Genomic DNA, 19,138 nt, shown 5'->3' on the forward strand with positions numbered 1-19,138 from the left:
CAAAGAGCTTTCTGTTGTAAGTTTCACAAGATGCCACAAATTCACAAAACCATAGTGAAGTTTTACAAGAAATTCAAGGAGGATGGTTGTTTGTGTGATGCGAAATGTTCAGGCCAACCAGTCATGTCAGAACAGACAGTGGTCTGTGTGAGGGACATGGTGTAGCAAAGTCTCACAAAGTCTACCTATCAAACTAGATCTTTGGCCAACAGAGGGGGAAAATCCTTCATAAGTGATTAAAAGTAAAGCTGTAAAAATTGCAGCTCCTGCAAGACATAAGTCATGACAACAAATTACCCCTCCTGTAGTTCTGCACTGATGTGCAGAAACATCTTGAAAATAACGACAGCACAAGCAAATTAATCTTCAGTGACGAAGCCACTTTTCATCTCTTGGGAAAGGTCAACTGACACAACATACACATATGGGAGACAGAAAATCCACATTCAACATCGAACACATCTGGGATTCCAATAAAGTTAATGTGCTACATGTCACGCAAGAAAGGGAGAAAAAGCTTTGATATCATGGATTCCATCCATGCTGTTCAAGGGGCCACCACTGTCTCCAGACTTGATGCCTTGTGAATAGTGACACATAGAATATTTATAACCACTGTGTAAAGAAAAATGTCTTTCACATTTCGCATACTGTATATTTTTTACATTGTTCTTGGTCATTTATCTGCACTGATTTTTTGAAATGTTTCATGGACTTTATAAATACCCTGCATATATCATCCAAAGATCACCTCAGTAGCTGAGTAATTAGTGTAGATAGCTGTCACACAGAGGACCTGAGTTCGATTCCTCATACAGCCAAGGATTTTCCTTGGTACGGGGTACACACAGCCTAGTGATGCCAACTGAGGTGCTACATCAACAAGAAGTAGCAGCTCCATTGGGAAGCCAGCAAAATGGCCGGGAGCAGTGAGCTGACCATAAGTCCCACAATAACTCATCTACATAACACCACAAGCTAGAGGATGACACAGTGGCTTGGGCTTCCACGGCCTAGGCAAAGAGCTTATTTTATATCACCAAAGATAAAAGAGAAAGTGTTAACAGATGGTAGACTTTGTCACTGTAAACAATACAACTACTATTTATTTTACAGGAAGGTACCAACATGCACAGTATTTATCACTAACTCATCCTGCATGGTTTTATGAGTTGTTAGTGTGTTTTTTCTACCAATGCAAGATGCCATGACCTATCACCACCATGACATACAATTTTTACCAATGTCATGATGTTGTTGTTGTTATTGTTGTTCTGGTGTAATGTTCTGGTGGTGGAAGGATCTGCCACTGGAATTACTCCCAGTGTTGCCCAGGGTACACCTGATCGCTGATGATGACATGTCGTGTTGTATTTATCCCTTTGTTGCGATCTTTGAGGAGGCCCCTTGGTGGATCTTACTGCTGCGTATGACACCATTAATCACAGGAGAATGTAAACAAAGATCTATGGCATCACGAAAGACTTCCACCTAACACAGTTAGTAAGATGCCTGCTACAAAACAGATATTTCTTTGTTACTCTACAAAACAAAAGGAGCCGGTGGAGGGCACAGAGAAATGGTATCCCCCCCAAGGAAGTGTGCTAGCCCCACTGCTGTTTAATATTTACACTAATAACCAGCCAGTTAATCCTGTCACAAGACCTTTCATTTATGCAGATGACACAGCACTTTCCGCGCAAGGTAGAACTTTTGAGGAGGTGGAAGAAAAACTCACAATAGGTCTTGAGGCATTATCTAACTACTACAATAGCAACTAACTGAAGCCAAACCCCTCGAAAATACAAGTGTGTGCATTCCACTTATGGAACAGGGAGGCATGGAGGAAACTGAGAATAACATGGAGAGGTCAACAGCTGACCCACCGTGACACCCCAAAGTACCTCGGAGTGAAGTGGGACCCGGTCCCTCACCTTCGAGGACCACTGTACAGATACAAAAACGAAAGGCAGTGCGACGAACAACATTATTAGGAAACTGACCGGCAACAACTGGGGAGCACACCCACAGGTCCTCCACACATCTGCCCTCGCTTTGTGCATTTACACTGCTGAATATGCAGCACCTGTATGGCAGAACTCCAGCCATGCCAAACAGGTAAGTATTGCCCTAAATGAAACAGGACGAATTGTAACTGGCTGCTTGCAGGCAACCCCTGCTGACAAAATCTACCACCTCATCGGTGTAGCAACTTCAGACATCCGAAGGAGAACATCAGCTGAGGTGGAAAGAAAGAAGCAGGAGATGGATCAGACACACCCCCTGTTTGGATGCGAACATCAAACACCAAGACTTAAGTCGAGAAAAAGTTTTCTCCAGACAATGCAACCAATTCAGACATCGCCTGCAGACCACAGGATACAACTCTGGTGTAGCTCATCATCAGAGAAATATTGGGACAACCCCAAGGAAGAACATATTACAGGTCATCATCTCCCATACACGACATTGAAGGTACTCAATAGACTGAGAACTGGAGTATCTTGCTACAAGGAGAACATGAAGAAATGGGGATACATCTCAGGGGACGAACCATGTAAGTGTGGTGAACCCCAAGACCATCAGCACCTACTCAACTGCAGGAAACTGTCGGAACCTGTGTCCATGGATGATCTGATTATCCCCAATGATAAGGCAGTCTGTGCAACAGAATTCTGTGGAGCACATGGAATATAAATATGCACATATTCTCTGTAATACTTGTAATATATACTGCTGTTACAGCTGTGTACGTGCGGATGGATATGTGTGTGTGTGCGCGAGTGTATAACCGGCCTTTTTTCCACCTAAGGTAAGTCTTTCCGCTCCCGGGATTGGAATGACTCCTTACCTTCTCCCTTAAAACCCACACCCTTTCGTCTTTCCCTCTCCTTCCCTCTTTTGTGATGAAGCAACCGTTAGTTGCGAAAGATTGAATTTTGTGTGTATGTTTGTGTGTCTATCAACATGCCAGCGCTTTCGTTTGGTAAGCTACATCATCTTTGTTTTTAGATATATGAAAAATTATATTTAATATGTTATGTTCTAGACACATATAAATAAATAAATAAATTGTTGTTCTGTTTTTGTCAATATATATATTTCTCTTATCTCCATTCTTGTGTCCTTCTCAACATGTTGTTGTTGTGGTCTTCAGTCCTGAGACTGGTTTGATGCAGCTCTCCATGCCAATCTATCCTGTGCAAGCTCCTTCGTCTCCCAGTACCTACTGCAAACCTACATCCTTCTGAATCTGCTTAGTGTATTCATCTCTTGGTCTCCCTCTACGATTTTTACCCTCCACGCTGCCCTCCAATGCTAAATTTGTGATCCCTTGATGCCTCAGGACATGTCCTATCAACCGATCCCTTCTTCTAGTGAAGTTGTGCCACAAACTTCTCTTCTCTCCAATCCTATTCAATACCTCCTCATTAGTTACATGATCTACCCACCTAATCTTCAACATTCTTCTGTAGCACCACATTTCGAAAGCTTCTATTCTCTTCTTGTCCAAACTATTTATTGTCCATGTTTCACTTCCATACATGGCTACACTCCATACAAATACTTTCAGAAATGACTTCCTGACACTTAAATCTATACTCGATGTTAACAAATTTCTCTTCTTCAGAAACGCTTTCCTTGCCATTGCCAGTCTACATTTTATATCCTCTCTACTTCGACCATCATCAGTTATTTTGCTCCCCAAATAGCAAAACTCCTTTACTACTTTAAGTGTCTCATTTCCTAATCTAATTCCCTCAGCATCAACCGACTTAATTTGACTACATTCCATTATCCTCGTTTTGCTTTTGTTGATGTTCATCTCATATCCTCCTTTCAAGACACTGTCCATTCCATTCAACTGCTCTTCCAAGTCCTTTGCTGTCTCTGACAGAATTACAATGTCATCGGTGAACCTCAAAGTTTTTATTTCTTCTCCCTGGATTTTAATACCTACTCCAAATTTTTCTTTTGTTTCCTTTACTGCTTGCTCAATATACAGATTGAATAACATCGGGGATAGGCTACAACCCTGTCTCACTCCCTTCCCAACCACTGCTTCCCTTTCATGTCCCTCGACTCTTATAACTGCCATCTGGTTTCCGTAAAAATTGTAAATAGCCTTTCGCTCCCTGTATTTTACCCCTGCCACCTTTAGAATTTGAAAGAGAGTATTCCAGTCAACATTATCAAATGCTTTCTCTAAGTCTGCAATGCTAGAAACGTAGGTTTGCCTTTCCTTAATCTTTCTTCTAAGATAAGTCGTAAGGTCAGTATTGCCTCACGTGTTCCAACATTTCTACGGAATCCAAACTGATCTTCGCCGAGGTCGGCTTCTACCAGTTTTTCCATTCGTCTGCAAATAATTCATGTTAGTATTTTGCAACTGTGACTTATTAAACTGATAGTGAAAATATTGAATTGCAGAAAGGTGCAACAAAAAGACTGTCACACAAGTAAGCTTTTGGCCAAATTGTTCTCTTTCTTAATTAGACAACATACACATGCACACTAATGCAAATGCAACCCACAAACACATGACCAATGTCTCTGGCTGCTAAGGCCAGACTGAGAGCAGCTGCACATGATGGAAGAAGCAGTCTGGGTGATGGAAGTAAGGGGGAGGGTGGGGCAGGGTGGGGTGCAGGGGCAGGGGTGGAGATAGCATGGTAGGAGTGGGGGATGGTAAAGTGTTGCTTTGAGAGCATATAGAAATGAAGTAAAGAGAGGGTAGGGCAACCAGGTGTGGTCAGGAGGTTAGATGGAGGGCAGGGGGAGGGGGGCAGCAGTTAAAGAGAGAAGTAAACAGATTGTGGGTGTGTCGGTGGAATACAGAGCTGCACAGTGCTGGAATGAGAACAGGAAAGGGAATAGGTGGGTGACAGACAATGACTAACAAAGGCTGAAGCCAGGAGTGTTACAGGGACATAGTATATATTTCAGGGAAGGCTCCCAGAGAGGCTAGTGTTGAAAGGAAGGATTCAGATAGCACAGACTGTGAAGTAGTCAATAAAATGAAGAATGTTGCATTGGGCAGAGGTGTTAGCGACTGGGTGGGCCAGTTGTTTCTTGGTCACAGTTTATCGGTGGCCTTTCATGCAGACAGACAGTTTGTTGGTGGCATGCCCACATAGAACACAGCACATTAGTTGCAGCTTAACTTGGGGATCACATGACTGGTTTTACATGTAACCCTGCCTTCAACGGGATAGGTGATGCTTATGACCAGTCTGGAGTGGGTGGTGGTGATGGGAGGATGTATGCCATAGATCTTGCGTCGAGGTCTATTACAGGGATATAAGCCGTGAAGATATTGAATTGCAGAAAGGTGCAACAAAAAGACTGTCACACAAGTAAGCTTTTGGCCAAATTGTTCTCTTTCTTAATTAGACAACATACACATGCACACTAATGCAAATGCAACCCACAAACACATGACCAATGTCTCTGGCTGCTAAGGCCAGACTGAGAGCAGCTGCACATGATGGAAGAAGCAGTCTGGGTGATGGAAGTAAGGGGGAGGGTGGGGCAGGGTGGGGTGCAGGGGCAGGGGTGGAGATAGCATGGTAGGAGTGGGGGATGGTAAAGTGTTGCTTTGAGAGCATATAGAAATGAAGTAAAGAGAGGGTAGGGCAACCAGGTGTGGTCAGGAGGTTAGATGGAGGGCAGGGGGAGGGGGGCAGCAGTTAAAGAGAGAAGTAAACAGATTGTGGATGTGTCGGTGGAATACAGAGCTGCGCAGTGCTGGAATGAGAACAGGAAAGGGAATAGGTGGGTGACAGACAATGACTAACAAAGGCTGAAGCCAGGAGTGTTACAGGGACATAGTATATATTTCAGGGAAGGCTCCCAGAGAGGCTAGTGTTGAAAGGAAGGATTCAGATAGCACAGACTGTGAAGTAGTCAATAAAATGAAGAATGTTGCATTGGGCAGAGGTGTTAGCGACTGGGTGGTCCAGTTGTTTCTTGGTCACAGTTTATCGGTGGCCTTTCATGCAGACAGACAGTTTGTTGGTGGCATGCCCACATAGAACACAGCACATTAGTTGCAGCATAACTTGGGGATCACATGACTGGTTTTACATGTAACCCTGCCTTCAACGGGACAGGTGATGCTTATGACCAGTCTGGAGTGGGTGGTGGTGATGGGAGGATGTATGCCATAGATCTTGCGTCGAGGTCTATTACAGGGATATAAGCCGTGAGGCAAGGGGTTGGGAGCAGCGGTTGGTAGGGATGGATGAGGATATTGTGTAGGTTTGGTGGGTGGCAGAATACCACCATGGGAGAAGTGGGAAGGATAGTGGGTAGGACATTCTTCATTTCAGGGCACAACAAGAGGTAGTCAAAACCCTAGCGGAGAATGTGATTCAGCTGCTCCAGTTCTGAGTGGTACTGAGACATGAAGGGAATGCTCCTCTGTGGCTGGAAAGTGGAACTTTGAAAGGTGTGGGGGGTGTGGGGTTGACTGGAGAGACAAAGCATGGGAGATCTGTTTCTGTACAAGGTTGGGAGGTTAATTGTGGTCTGTGAAGGCCTCAGTGAGGCCCTTGGTATATTTAGAGAAGGACTGCTCCTCACTACAGAAGTGATGGCCATGGGCAACTAGACTGTATGGAAGGGACTTCTTGATATTGAATGGGTGGCAGTTGACCTCAACATTCATTAGTCACTATCCTTCACCACATATCCCCTTCCCCATTCCCATTCAGGCATTACACAGCCCTCTATTCCACCAATACACCCATGGTCTTTTTACTGCTCTCCTTTTCGACTGGTCTCCCGCTCCACCTCCCTTCCCGGCACTCCTTCTAACCCACTGCTCCCAGCTGCCCTACCCTCTCTCTGCTCACCCCTGTATGCTCCCACAAGCACACTGCTTCTCCTATCATGCACAGCTGCCCACAGTCTGGCCTCAGTAGAGACGACTCAACACCTCCACTATATGCGAATAGTAATCCATCCTTTTCATAATATTGTCATTTTTCCATCCCGTATTTTCTAATTGTTTCATTCTCATGTCCTGCTACACAAGTGTTTAATATTACAGCCCTAGTCCACTGATATAATTCACACCTATAGCAAGGTGGAAGAGAAGGAAGCAAATGTTGAAAATAGCCTAGTTTTGTTGACATTTGTTGGGAGAACAACACAGAGACTGGAGTTGTCATTTTTTCCTCTGAAGTTTGTGCCACCCTCATGATCTGGGTAATGAAGCCATTATTTCAAAATTCTACAACATATAAAAGTACATAACAAAGTGCAACAAGCTTGTAGGAAGCTATGGATGCGGGGAATGTTATGCACCAATATTGTCCATGTTTTACCATACATTAAATTTCAAAAAGAGAGGAAGTCAAAATACATGTTCAGTAGGACTCTCCATTGTGATATATCTTCCCACTGCAATCACATATCTTCAATTTTGCAAGGGACCTGTGCACTCTTCTAGGCCCTGAAGTATGGGGGGCATATTACCTGTTACCTCTACAGCCTAGTGATGGTATAACTTTTGAAAAATGGTACACACTATTCAGTGTTACAAGAAACTTAGTTGAGATGAATATAACACACGAGGGTCATTCAACAAATAATGCCCCAAATTTTTAGTACCTCCATTAATACATCTTAGAAAATATCTTTCAGGCGCTTCAAATTTAATGTTTGCACATGTGCAAAGCTTCCAACAATTCTGACAGATGACAGCCACTGCGAACCATCAAAACGGCACCTTTGCATGACACTTGTTACAAGCAATGTGATTTAATTGAACTCTTGGTGTGAGAAAAGAAACCGAGTTGAATATCCATAAACATTTGTCTGCAGTGTATAGTACTGATGCAAATGATAGGAGAACTGTTGGGCAATGGGTAAAGGGGGAGAAAGCATCACGAAGTGCAGAAACGGAGCTCCATGACTGGAAATGTTTAGTACTTCCTGCCACAGCCACTGCTCCTGGCTTACTGAATCATGTGGAAGCCAGAATTCGCGCAGGCTGGTGTGTAACAACTCGACAGTTGGCTCTACAGCTAAAGATGAGCATTGGAAGTGCATGAGCAATGACTGAGACTCTTTGATGTTCCAAGATATGTTTGAGAGGGGTTCCACAAATGCTCACAACAGACCACAACATTCAAAGAAAGCCATTTCATGTGAACTGTTGGAGGAGTTTAAGACCAATTGAGAGATATTTCTGTTATGTATCATTACAGATGATGAAAGTTGGTTGCATAACTTTGATTCACAGGAGTAGCACCACTTGGATAGGAGGGGAGGGGAGGGGAGGGGAGGGGAGGGAAGAGAGAGAAGGGGGAGGGGTGGGAATAGGGGGAGGGTAGGGAAGGGGGAGAGCAGAGGGGGGAGTGAAAAGGAGGGGAGGGAAGAGGGGGAGGAGGAGAGGAGGGCAAAGGAGGGGAGGGAAGAGGGGGAAGTGGGAGAGGAGGGCAAAGGAGGGGAGGGAAGAGGGGGAAGTGGGAGAGGAGGGCAAAGGAGGGGAGGGAAGAGGGGGAAGTGGGAGAGGAGGGCAAAGGAGGGGAGGGAAGATTCAAGGTAGCTCCCTCTGCTATCAAAGTCATGATGACAGTCTTTTGGGATAATGATGGTAGTGTCATTCTCCTGAATGTGTTGCCGAAAGGATCAACCATTAATTCAGAGGTGTTGTGAAGATTCCGAACACACTCAAGAACTATTTATGACATATTTTGTTTGACAAGATTCCAAAAGAAATCTTGCACCAATGCAATGATTTACAACTGCATGCAAGTCTCAGAACTCAGGAACACTTCGCCAAATTGGACTGGACATTACTGCCTCATCAACCTCATGGTCCAAACCTGATGCCCCCTGTCTTCCATCTGGTGGCCACTTACGATATTCTATGTGGGGCACATACTGAAGGTGATGAGAGTATAATTCATGCTGTGAAACCATAGCTACAAGCACAGGATAAGAGCTTTTACCAACAGGGAATACATGCTCTTATGGAATACTAGCTTAAGGTCCAAGAACATGATAGAGAATACATAGAAAAATAGTACATGTAAAAGAAATGTTCTATCTGATGTTTTCTTGGTGTATTTCTAATTTGTAGAATTGTTAGGGATCCTTCTGGGTCACACTGTAACTTCTTGACGATATTGTGGCAAACAGATTGATTGCCGACTTCAGGTAGTACCTGATGAGTGCTGCTCCACCCTTGTCAGCATCCTACATATATTGGCTGTTACACCCTCCATCACTCTGCTCCTGTTGCTACCTGTACAGCTGCCACGGTGGGTGGTGGTGGTGGTGGTGGTGGTGGTGGTGGTGGTGGGGGGGGGGGGGGGGGGGGGAGTGTTAGCGGCACACCATCTATGAACTGGGATCTCCGGTTTCTGCGCTTCTGCTCCCAGGTCCAAACCTCACTATGTGGGAATGCTTTTCTTTGTCTAGGCTCAGTTAAGGGTTCCCTGTGAACAAGTATGCGTAAAATGTCTTCATACTGGAAGTTGTGATGACTACTGGACACATGTAGCCACAATTCAGTGTGTATAGGTTTCCTGCACACTGGGTTTGTAGCTTGCCATCTGGTTTCTGTTACAACAGGACATAAGGGAACTTAAGGGTGCCACATTGTTCCTCTTCATGATAAATTGCACTTTAGGATGATGCAAGCTGATGTGAAGGAGAAATTCACCTAAACCGTCCTGTCCATGTGACCAGACGATGAATGTGTGATTCAAATATCAGTAGAAACACGTTGGTTTTTGCTGGGGTTGCTCTAGGCCACCTCCTTGAAATCTTACATGAACAAAATCATGACGAACAACACAGCACATCCCATGGTGACGTTTTCCATCTGTCTGTAATCATTTCAATCAAACAGGAAGTAAGTTAAGGTAAGCACAATCTTTAAGAGTCTCACCAGGTTGGTTTCAAATTTCTTGCTTATCAATTCTGCAACTTACTTAATGTTCTGTGGAAATTATTGTGAATATACACATGGTGCCACCATGGACTGTATCCTCTGTTGCTAATCATGGCAAATTTGTTCATGGAAGACTTTGAGGACAGGCTCTGGAGCAAGCTCAAATAAAAGCAACTTGTCTCTACTACTACTTAGATCACACATTGATCATCTGTCCAGCTGGATGGGGCAGCATAGGTAAATTTCTCCTTCACCTCAACTCACAATACCTTAAAATACAGTTTATAATGGAGGAGGAAAAGGATGGCACACTTTCGTTTCTTGATGTCCTGGCAACACAGGACCCAGGTGGAAAGCTGAGACATAGTGTGTACAGAAAACCTACACACATTTAATTGTAGATACATGTCTCCAGTAGTCCCACAACTTCCAGCGTGAAGGCATTTTATGCACATTGTTCAAAGGGTGCGAGCCATCTGTGACTGAGACAGTCTTCCAACTGAGATGAAGGACCTGAAGAGAATGTTCTGAAGAAATGTGTACAGGAGCAGGCAGATAAAGTGTGCATTTAGATAAGTTGTAAGTACACAGCAACAGGAAGATAAAGAGTAACATAAATCACCAGCGTGCAAGCAATCTGCCAGCAGCATCTCCAGAAAAGTTGCCAAAATCTTGGAGTGACACAAAGTTAAATGTGTATTTCACCCATCCCCTAAGAACTTGACATCTCTAGTTTCAATAAAGGATGACCTAGCCTTTGCACAGCAGTGGTCTACAAAATTGCCTGTCACTGAGGTGAAGCATATATTGGGAAATTGTATGTATGGTAGAGGAGAGGTGCCATGAACATAAACACCACACTAAATCACGCCAGACTACCAAATCAGCCATGGCTGACTAGAATAAAAAATTGGCCATACTGTACATTACAATAAAACCAATATCATTATGCAACCTTCCTCCTGTTGTCACTGTGTGATTAAAGAGGCCCTTGAAATTAAATTCCAAGATGGTCTAACAAACAAAGATAGCAGCCTACAGCTAAGTCACGTGAGGAGCCCTGCACTAAGCCCAGAAAAAGAAAAGTAATCCTGTAAAGTGAGGTCAGCACCCGATGGCGATAGCCCAGACATTGCGGATCACATTTTGCAGTCAGGCATCGCAACTGCCGCTGCGGCGAAAATACCCAACCTGGCCAGGAATTGAACCCGGGACCCTGTGATCCAGAGACAGCAACGCCAGCTGCTAGACCATGAGCTGCGGACCAAGAGGAAAGTGACTGATCGGATAATGGCCAACATATATAGGATACCAACAGGAGTGGAGCAGCAACCATCAGCAACCACATGAAGATGGTAATGAGTCCATTTGCCTAAATATGGTGGTGAACTCATGGCATGATTTGGGCAGTCACCCCAGAATTCTACAAGCAAAAGAAATGTTGACTATTATTGTAACCAAATCCCAACTCAAAAGAATTAATATGTTCTGAGAAAAAATTGTGGGGTATTATTTATTAAACAACTCCTTTATTAAGAAGAAAGTGTAAGTAGCTGAACACTTTGTAAATAAAGAAATACATCACCATTTTAGTGACTGTGTTAATTTATCTATTCTTCTATTTAGATTAAATATAATCTATGCATTAGAAAAATATGTATGTATATAAATTTATACCTTTCTTGGCAGTTATCATATCAGTCAAAGTAACTTCTAGCTGCTTATTATGTTTAACAGAGGAAAGAAACTTCACAGCATCATCATGAAACAGAAATACAACAGGTATCTTGACATCATCAGTTCCATCTCCAGACATCGCAAACATTGGTGATGTAGCAGATGAAGATCCAACTGTATTGTCCAAGACAATACCAGCAATTGCTCCTGCCTTCTGTGCTCTGCGGGCCTATGTAACAAAACACGCCAGTTAAAAAAATAAAATCTGCTAACATTAATTCACTCATAGAAATAGCACAACAATTGGAAAATAGAAGGTCAAAATTTATAACGAATATGGCTATTAATTTCTGTATGTGAAAGTAAGTGAAATGGCAACAGACAGAATAAACAGAGGTAGAAAGTATTTATATCTCTTGCACATTCTAAGTTAAAATTTCTTGGTTGTACTAAATTTTTTTACTGTTGATTTCATGTTATTTCGTTGGTGATATCATGAGACTATGATGATAAATAAGACAATGTATTTCTGACCACTTCAATAACAAACTGTCACAACACATTTTCAATATGGGAATGGCAACTTTACAGTGACTGTGTCTCATCGAACGAGCATGACATTTCCAAAAAAGAATTGCAAACATGTTTATTTTTAACCTTGTGTCTATTGTATGTGTAACAAGAATATAAAATACAAGCATACTTTGCCTAAAGCATGAAAATGCAGTTTCAAGAGTTACTGTGATGCCTACTTTCAAGGGGCCTCCATGTGAGGATGACTTTGTATTTTCTTTTAATGGCACTCATTATTTGTTACTACACTACCAAAACATCACAACCACCTCCGAACTTATTTTGAATATTGTTATTTCAGTTTTTTTTTATCTTTTTAAATATGGGCTACAAATATATGCAGAAGAGATGGTTGGTTGGTTGATGTGTGGGAGTGGGGGTGGGGTGGGGGGAGGGGGGTTGTGGGGCGCAGGTGAGAGGAAACCCAACAGTGAGGTCATCAGTCTTACAATCCGAGGTCACAGATGAGATTAAGGGATGAACAACACCAGCAGAAAAGATGTCCACCACCCAAAAGCCAATGTTTTCAGGAAGCATCCATTGTACTAACACACAATAAATTAATGAAATAATGGTACACAATAAAATCTACAAATTTCAGGAAAAATTTTTCTTCATGTCCAAGTACAGACTGTGACAGTTGTGTAGACAACAAATTAATAATATGAATATAATAGAGGGAAACATTCCACGTGGGAAAAATGTATCTAAAAACAAAGATTCTGTAACTTACCAAACGAAAGCATTGGTACGTTGATAGAAACAATAACAATAACAAACACAAACACATACACACACACAAATATCAAGCTTTCGCTCACAACAAATATTCAACAAATATTCAATGAGATAATGATCCAAAGGACAGAGGACAGGGAAATATGCAGGCCATGGAACTGGTCCTCCTCATGTCATGGTAGATACCAGCCACAGCATTTTGAACACCAAGACTGAAATGTGCTGGAGCACCATCTTGCAGAAACATGTCCCATCTTATTGCTTGAGCACATCTTATAGTAGGCCTTGGAGGGTGTTCTGAATAAAATCTCTGTAGTCAGCACCTGCAAGACATGCTGGAAGAATATATAGCCCTTCCAGATGGCGTACAAATCCAGTTCACACATTAACCTCAGACTGCTGCTATTATCTAGCCTGTACGGCAGTACGAGTATTGTGGTCAGCTCTTACATTCTGGTTGTGCAGATTTGTTCTTCCATCTCTTCTATATATTGCCTCATTTCTGATCAAACATGAAGAGACAAACAGTGGACTGGAACAAAACTTTCTGACAGATTAAAACTGTGTACTTGGGTAGCTCAGCTGGTAGAGCACTTGCCCAGAAAAGGCAAGGTCTCGGGTTTGAGTTCCAGTCTGGCAGACAGTTTTACCCTGCCAGGAAGTTTCATATCTGTGCACTCTGCACTGCAGAGTGAAAATTTATTCTGGAAACAATCCCCCAGGCTGTGGCTATGCCATGTCTCTGCAATGCGGGAGCACTAGTCCTGCATGTTACACAGGAGAATTTCTGTCAGGTTTGGAAGGTAGGAGATTAGGTACTGGCAGAAGTAAAGCTGCAAGGAGGGGTCATGAATCATGCTCAGGAAGCTGAGTTGGTAGAGCACTTGCCCACTAAAGGCAGAGGTCCAGGATTTGAGTGCCAGTTCTGTACACAGTTTCAATGTGTCAGGAAGTTTCATATCACTGCAGCATGAAAATTCATTCTGGAAAAGGATTTGCAGTTTGTGCAACAAATCATAGGCAGAAGTTCTCCTGTGGTAAGTGATTGGCAGGCATAAGGCCTTGCACATGTCAAAGATGATATGGATACATGGGATGCTTGTGCATTATTCTCCATACTGGACTTGGAGACGTACCAAAATGCCACGGCCATTTGTCTTGTGATGATATGCGGCTCTTCTTCGTCAGCCCATAGAACATGGTCTTCCTTGTCAGATGTCCGAGCAACAAGCAGGCTTCCTCAGTTAATAGTATGTGGTGCTATGTATCCTGTCTCAACAACGTGATAATAAACAGCACCAAAGATTGCAGAACTTGACTGTCTTCATTCTACAAATGCTGTCTGATACAGCCATGAAATCTTGTGTCTGTTACCATTCACACAACCACACATAAAAATGAGGTCTGCCTGTTCACGAAATGAATATCTTGCCATGTTCGAATGAGACAGTTTCAGTTAACTCACTGCCTGTTGTACACATACGCAATTGGCATGTTGAAGGCAAATGAATTATGAATGCAAACAGATTTAAATGAATAATTAATAAACATGTTCTGTCTTCAATAAATAACTGTATTTATTTTATGGGTAGATTAGCACACTGATACCTAAATTTCTACACTTCATTTCTGAGGTGATTTTGCTTATGGCATCTCCCTTAGATGCAGGAAATATGAATTCTCTGAAACCTGCCTTCCACCACCGGTCAGTTACATACGGGTTGCTACTGAACATTATTTATGATTGCATTATAGCTTATTCTTAACCACAATAATTTATGTATCTGCATTAGTGTAGTTACTGCTAGTAGGGGAAATTCAACTGACTTTTTTATTAACAAGCAATATTTTCTGTAGTTAGATAAAACGATCACAGGACAGGTAACAGCTGTAAATCAACACATTTAGAATGAAAATCCGTTCAAAAACACAGTAACTTACAATACTAAAAGTTATTTGATACCACTTTGCTAACTTATAGCTCGTATAACTTGAATCTCTTTGTGCAAATCAATGTAAATGATTTTATAAAAAAATTAACATAAAATGTTTGGATGCTAGGAAGTAATGTACAGTGATGTAATTTTTCCCCACACCATACAGACACAACGAAAGTAGTGTACTATAGATATTTCCATTCTCTTATAACATCTGTTTTATAAAAACAGATCTGATGATGGTCATTATAGACCAAAACCGGTAATCTGTTCACAAAACATTTGTGACCATAGACATAAATGAAAGGAAACTTATTGTCTATACCAGTCACTGTTTTATTCGCAACAATGTCACAGCTTGTGGAAAGAGTAGTAGATTTTCTGGAAGAGCACAAAATATTATCCACAGCACAACATGGTTTCAGGAAAGACTATCAACTGACACAGCAATTTTTGAGCTATTAAGTGAAGTACTTCAGAATCTACACAATAACAAAAATGTCATTGGAATATGCCTAGATTTCTCTAAGACTTTTGATATCATAGATCACATGATTAGAGGAACATCTAACAACTGGATAAAGTCATACCTAAGCAGTCGAAAACAAGTGGTTGAAGTGCAACATCAAAACTCCATCAAACTCACTGAACACTATTCAAACTACGAAACCATTTAAATATGGAGTGCCACAAGGTTCAGTTCTGGGACCTCTTCTATTTCTGTTATATGTGAATGACATAAACAAATTCTGTGAGATCATCATCCAGTTTGCTGACAGTACAAGTGTGCTAGTGAGTGGGAAAGAAAAGGAAATGCTTCAGAAGTCTACAACAGAGACACTGAACAATATTGAAAACTGAAAATAAATGCAAGTAAGACAGTGGCACTAAATTTCTATAATGTGAAAAAAGGTGAGAAAACTGTTCAGATTCAGATATATGACAAAGACCTTCAGAATATAGACAACATTAAGTTCTAGGGAGTATGGCTCCAAGATAACCTTAAATGGGGGATGCATATTGAAAAAGTCTGTAAGAAATTAAGCACTACATGCTACTTAAGGAGAATATTACAGGGAAGCTGCAACAAAGATTCTCTGAAAACTGTGCATTATACCTATATAAACTCATGACTGAAATATGGAATTATTTTCTGGGGTAACTCTTCTCTAAGCCAAAAGCTCTTTAGGCTACAAAAAAGAATTATAAGAATAATGGAAGGTGTAAAATGGAACAAAACCTGTAGACCACTCTTTAGAAAGCTAAAAATCCTCCCAATTAAATGTATATGTGTGTATGAGATAACCATGTTTGTGAAAAAATATTCACTGGAAAATCCCAGTCTCTTCCAGAAAAATGAAAATACCCACTCGATAACACCAGGCAACAAGTAAACTTTCATTTAGAGCCCACCAAAACTGCCCTGAATAAAAAAGGAACCCTGTATTATGGGAAAGTTATTTATAATAAAATTCCTCCACAAATTAAATCACTAAATGACCTGGCAAATTTCAAGACAACTGCGAAGGCATATTTGACTCATCACTGCTTCTATAGCCTCCACGAGTTCCTTCAGGAAGTTCACTAACGATTTGTGTCTTTGCCTTACTGATGTATCATATAAATGTTACTAGAACTTTGATGATTTACCATGCAAATGTTGCTGTAATACAAATACTAATTCTGCCAGTACAGTATATGCTCTTTCCGCTTTAAAATATCTACTCTTTATTTTTGTACAATATTTGCTCTGTACATTGTAACTCAGTGATCATTTAATGTAGAAATAATGAAAGTAATGCAAATTAAAATATAATATATTTGGTATACATTAACTTGTCCTACATCAGAATGTGCTACTTGTGTACTATATGATTACCAGGACCAATAAAACTCAGCACTACCCTATCCGGGCCATTTCACTCGGGCCATTTCACTCCTGGTTGAGTGACATCTTGAAAAAATTACTAATAATCTGGTCATGTGCCATTTCCATAAATCAATTCAGCTGGGATGATTTTTGAAATACAACCCATTTTCTGTTACTAACAGTACTGTGAAAGTGACATTCCTTCCCCACTGCTTCCCTAATCGAAACCCCACCTAAATGAGCAATCTTATTTCAGAGCTGTAAAATACACTGTAATGCATTCCGGAAATAATGATGTGAGAAAATAAGTATGCTTAATTTGTGATTTTCTCAGTAAACAATAAATCTAATAATTAAACAAGAGTAAGATAACTTTGCAATGCCTCTAAAGCACTGTTAATGCCCTTACCTTGTCAACAAACATGCAGTCTCCACGCTCCATAATTGCTATATGGCCAACAAGCTCTGAAGGGTTTACTGCATCCTGACACAATCGTATTGGATCTGCAATTGCAACCTGCCCCTTGATCTGGAGAGGGAAACAGTTGTTACTGTCAACAATGAACTACTAATATTTACAGGTTTCCACAACAAATGTATTTTAAAATGCAGTGATTAAATTGATTTTTTACTGAAATAATCATAGATTCTTTTCTTTTTTTAGTAATAAGTTCTGAACAGGTGGTAAGATTGATATCTGATATTTAAATAGCTTCCGATTCATTTTCTCTCTTTCAAAGAAGGAGAAAGTTCAAAACACTTTCTACAATAATGATAGTATAATTCACTAAAGAGCAGTGCAGTAGCTGACAAAAACCACACCATCTTATTAGTTTATAAGAAACTGAGATGATTTTACCAGTCATTAGTTTTGAGAGATGCAACTCACAATACAACCAGTTGTTGTTGTTGTTGTGGTCTTCAGTCCTGAGACTGGTTTGATGCAGCTCTCCATGCTACTCTATCCTGTGCAAGCTTTTTCATCTCCCAGTACCTACTGCAACCTACATCCTTCTGAATCTGCTTAGTGTATTCATCTCTTGGTCTCCCTCTACGATTTTTACCCTCCACGCTGCCCTCCAATACTAAATTGGTGATCCCTTGATGCCTCAGAACATGTCCTACCAACCGATCCCTTCTTCTGGTCAAGTTGTGCCACAAACTTCTCTTCTCCCCAATCCTATTCAATACTTCCTCATTAGTTATGTGATCTACCCATCTAATCTTCAGCATTCTTCTGTAGCACCACATTTCGAAAGCTTCTATTCTCTTCTTGTCCAAACTATTTATCGTCCATGTTTCACTTCCATACATGGCTACACTCCATACGAATACTTTCAGAAATGACTTCCTGACACTTAAATCAATACTGGATGTTAACAAATTTCTCTTCTTCAGAAACGCTTTCCTTGCCATTGCCAGCCTACATTTTATATCCTCTCTACTTCAACCATCATCAGTTATTTTGCTCCCCAAATAGCAAAACTCCTTTACTACTTTAAGTGCCTCATTTCCTAATCTAATTCCCTCAGCATCACCCGACTTAATTAGACTACATTCCATTATCCTTGTTTTGCTTTTGTTGATGTTCATCTTATATCCTCCTTTCAAGACACTGTCCATTCCATTCAACTGCTCTTCCAAGTCCTTTGCTGTCTCTGACAGAATTACAATGTCATCGGCGAACCTCAAAGTTTTTATTTCTTCTCCATGAATTTTAATACCTACTCCGAATTTTTCTTTTGTTTCCTTTACTGCTTGCTCAATATACAGATTGAACAACATCGGGGAGAGGCTACAAGCCTGTCTTACTCCCTTCCCAACCACTGCTTCCCTTTCATGTCCCTCGACTCTTATAACTGCCATCTGGTTTCTGTACAAATTGTAAATAGCCTTTCGCTCCCTGTATTTTACCCCTGCCACCTTTAGAATTTGAAAGAGAGTATTCCAGTCAACATTGTCAAAAGCTTTCTCCAAGTCTACAAATGCTAGAAACGTAGGTTTGCCTTTCCTTAATCTTTCTTCTAAGATAAGTCGTAAGGTCAGTATTGCCTCACGTGTTCCAGTGTTTCTACGGAATCCAAACTGATCTTCCCCGAGGTTGGCTTCTACTAGTTTTTCCATTCGTCTGTAAAGAATTCGTGTTAGTATTTTGCAGCTGTGACTTATTAAGCTGATAGTTCGGTAATTTTCACATCTGTCAACACCTGCTTTCTTTGGGATTGGAATTATTATATTCTTCTTGAAGTCTGAGGGTATTTCGCCTGTTTCATACATCTTGCTCACCAGATGGTAGAGTTTTGTCAGGACTGGCTCTCCCACGGCCGTCAGTAGTTCCAATGGAATATTGTCTACTCCGGGGGCCTTGTTTCGACTCAGGTCTTTCAGTGCTCTGTCAAACTCTTCACGCAGTATCATACCTCCCATTTCATC

General features: G+C 41.3%; 1 protein-coding gene across 1 annotated transcript in view; it reads right to left on the reverse strand.

Annotated features, from left to right (window-relative positions):
- Window positions 1–19,138, reverse strand: part of LOC124796335 (ER degradation-enhancing alpha-mannosidase-like protein 3) — a 228,558-nt gene that overhangs the window by 29,203 nt on the left and 180,217 nt on the right. Inside the window, exons 16-17 of the mRNA XM_047260471.1 lie at window positions 17,115–17,234; window positions 11,588–11,816 (exon numbers count right to left, since the gene is read on the reverse strand). Coding sequence (XP_047116427.1) covers window positions 11,588–11,816; window positions 17,115–17,234 — 349 coding nt within the window. The remainder of the gene's footprint in view (window positions 1–11,587; window positions 11,817–17,114; window positions 17,235–19,138) is intronic.

The sequence above is a fragment of the Schistocerca piceifrons genome, chromosome 4 (assembly GCF_021461385.2).
Source record: "Schistocerca piceifrons isolate TAMUIC-IGC-003096 chromosome 4, iqSchPice1.1, whole genome shotgun sequence".
In the NCBI taxonomy this organism is placed as follows: Eukaryota; Metazoa; Arthropoda; class Insecta; order Orthoptera; family Acrididae; genus Schistocerca; species Schistocerca piceifrons.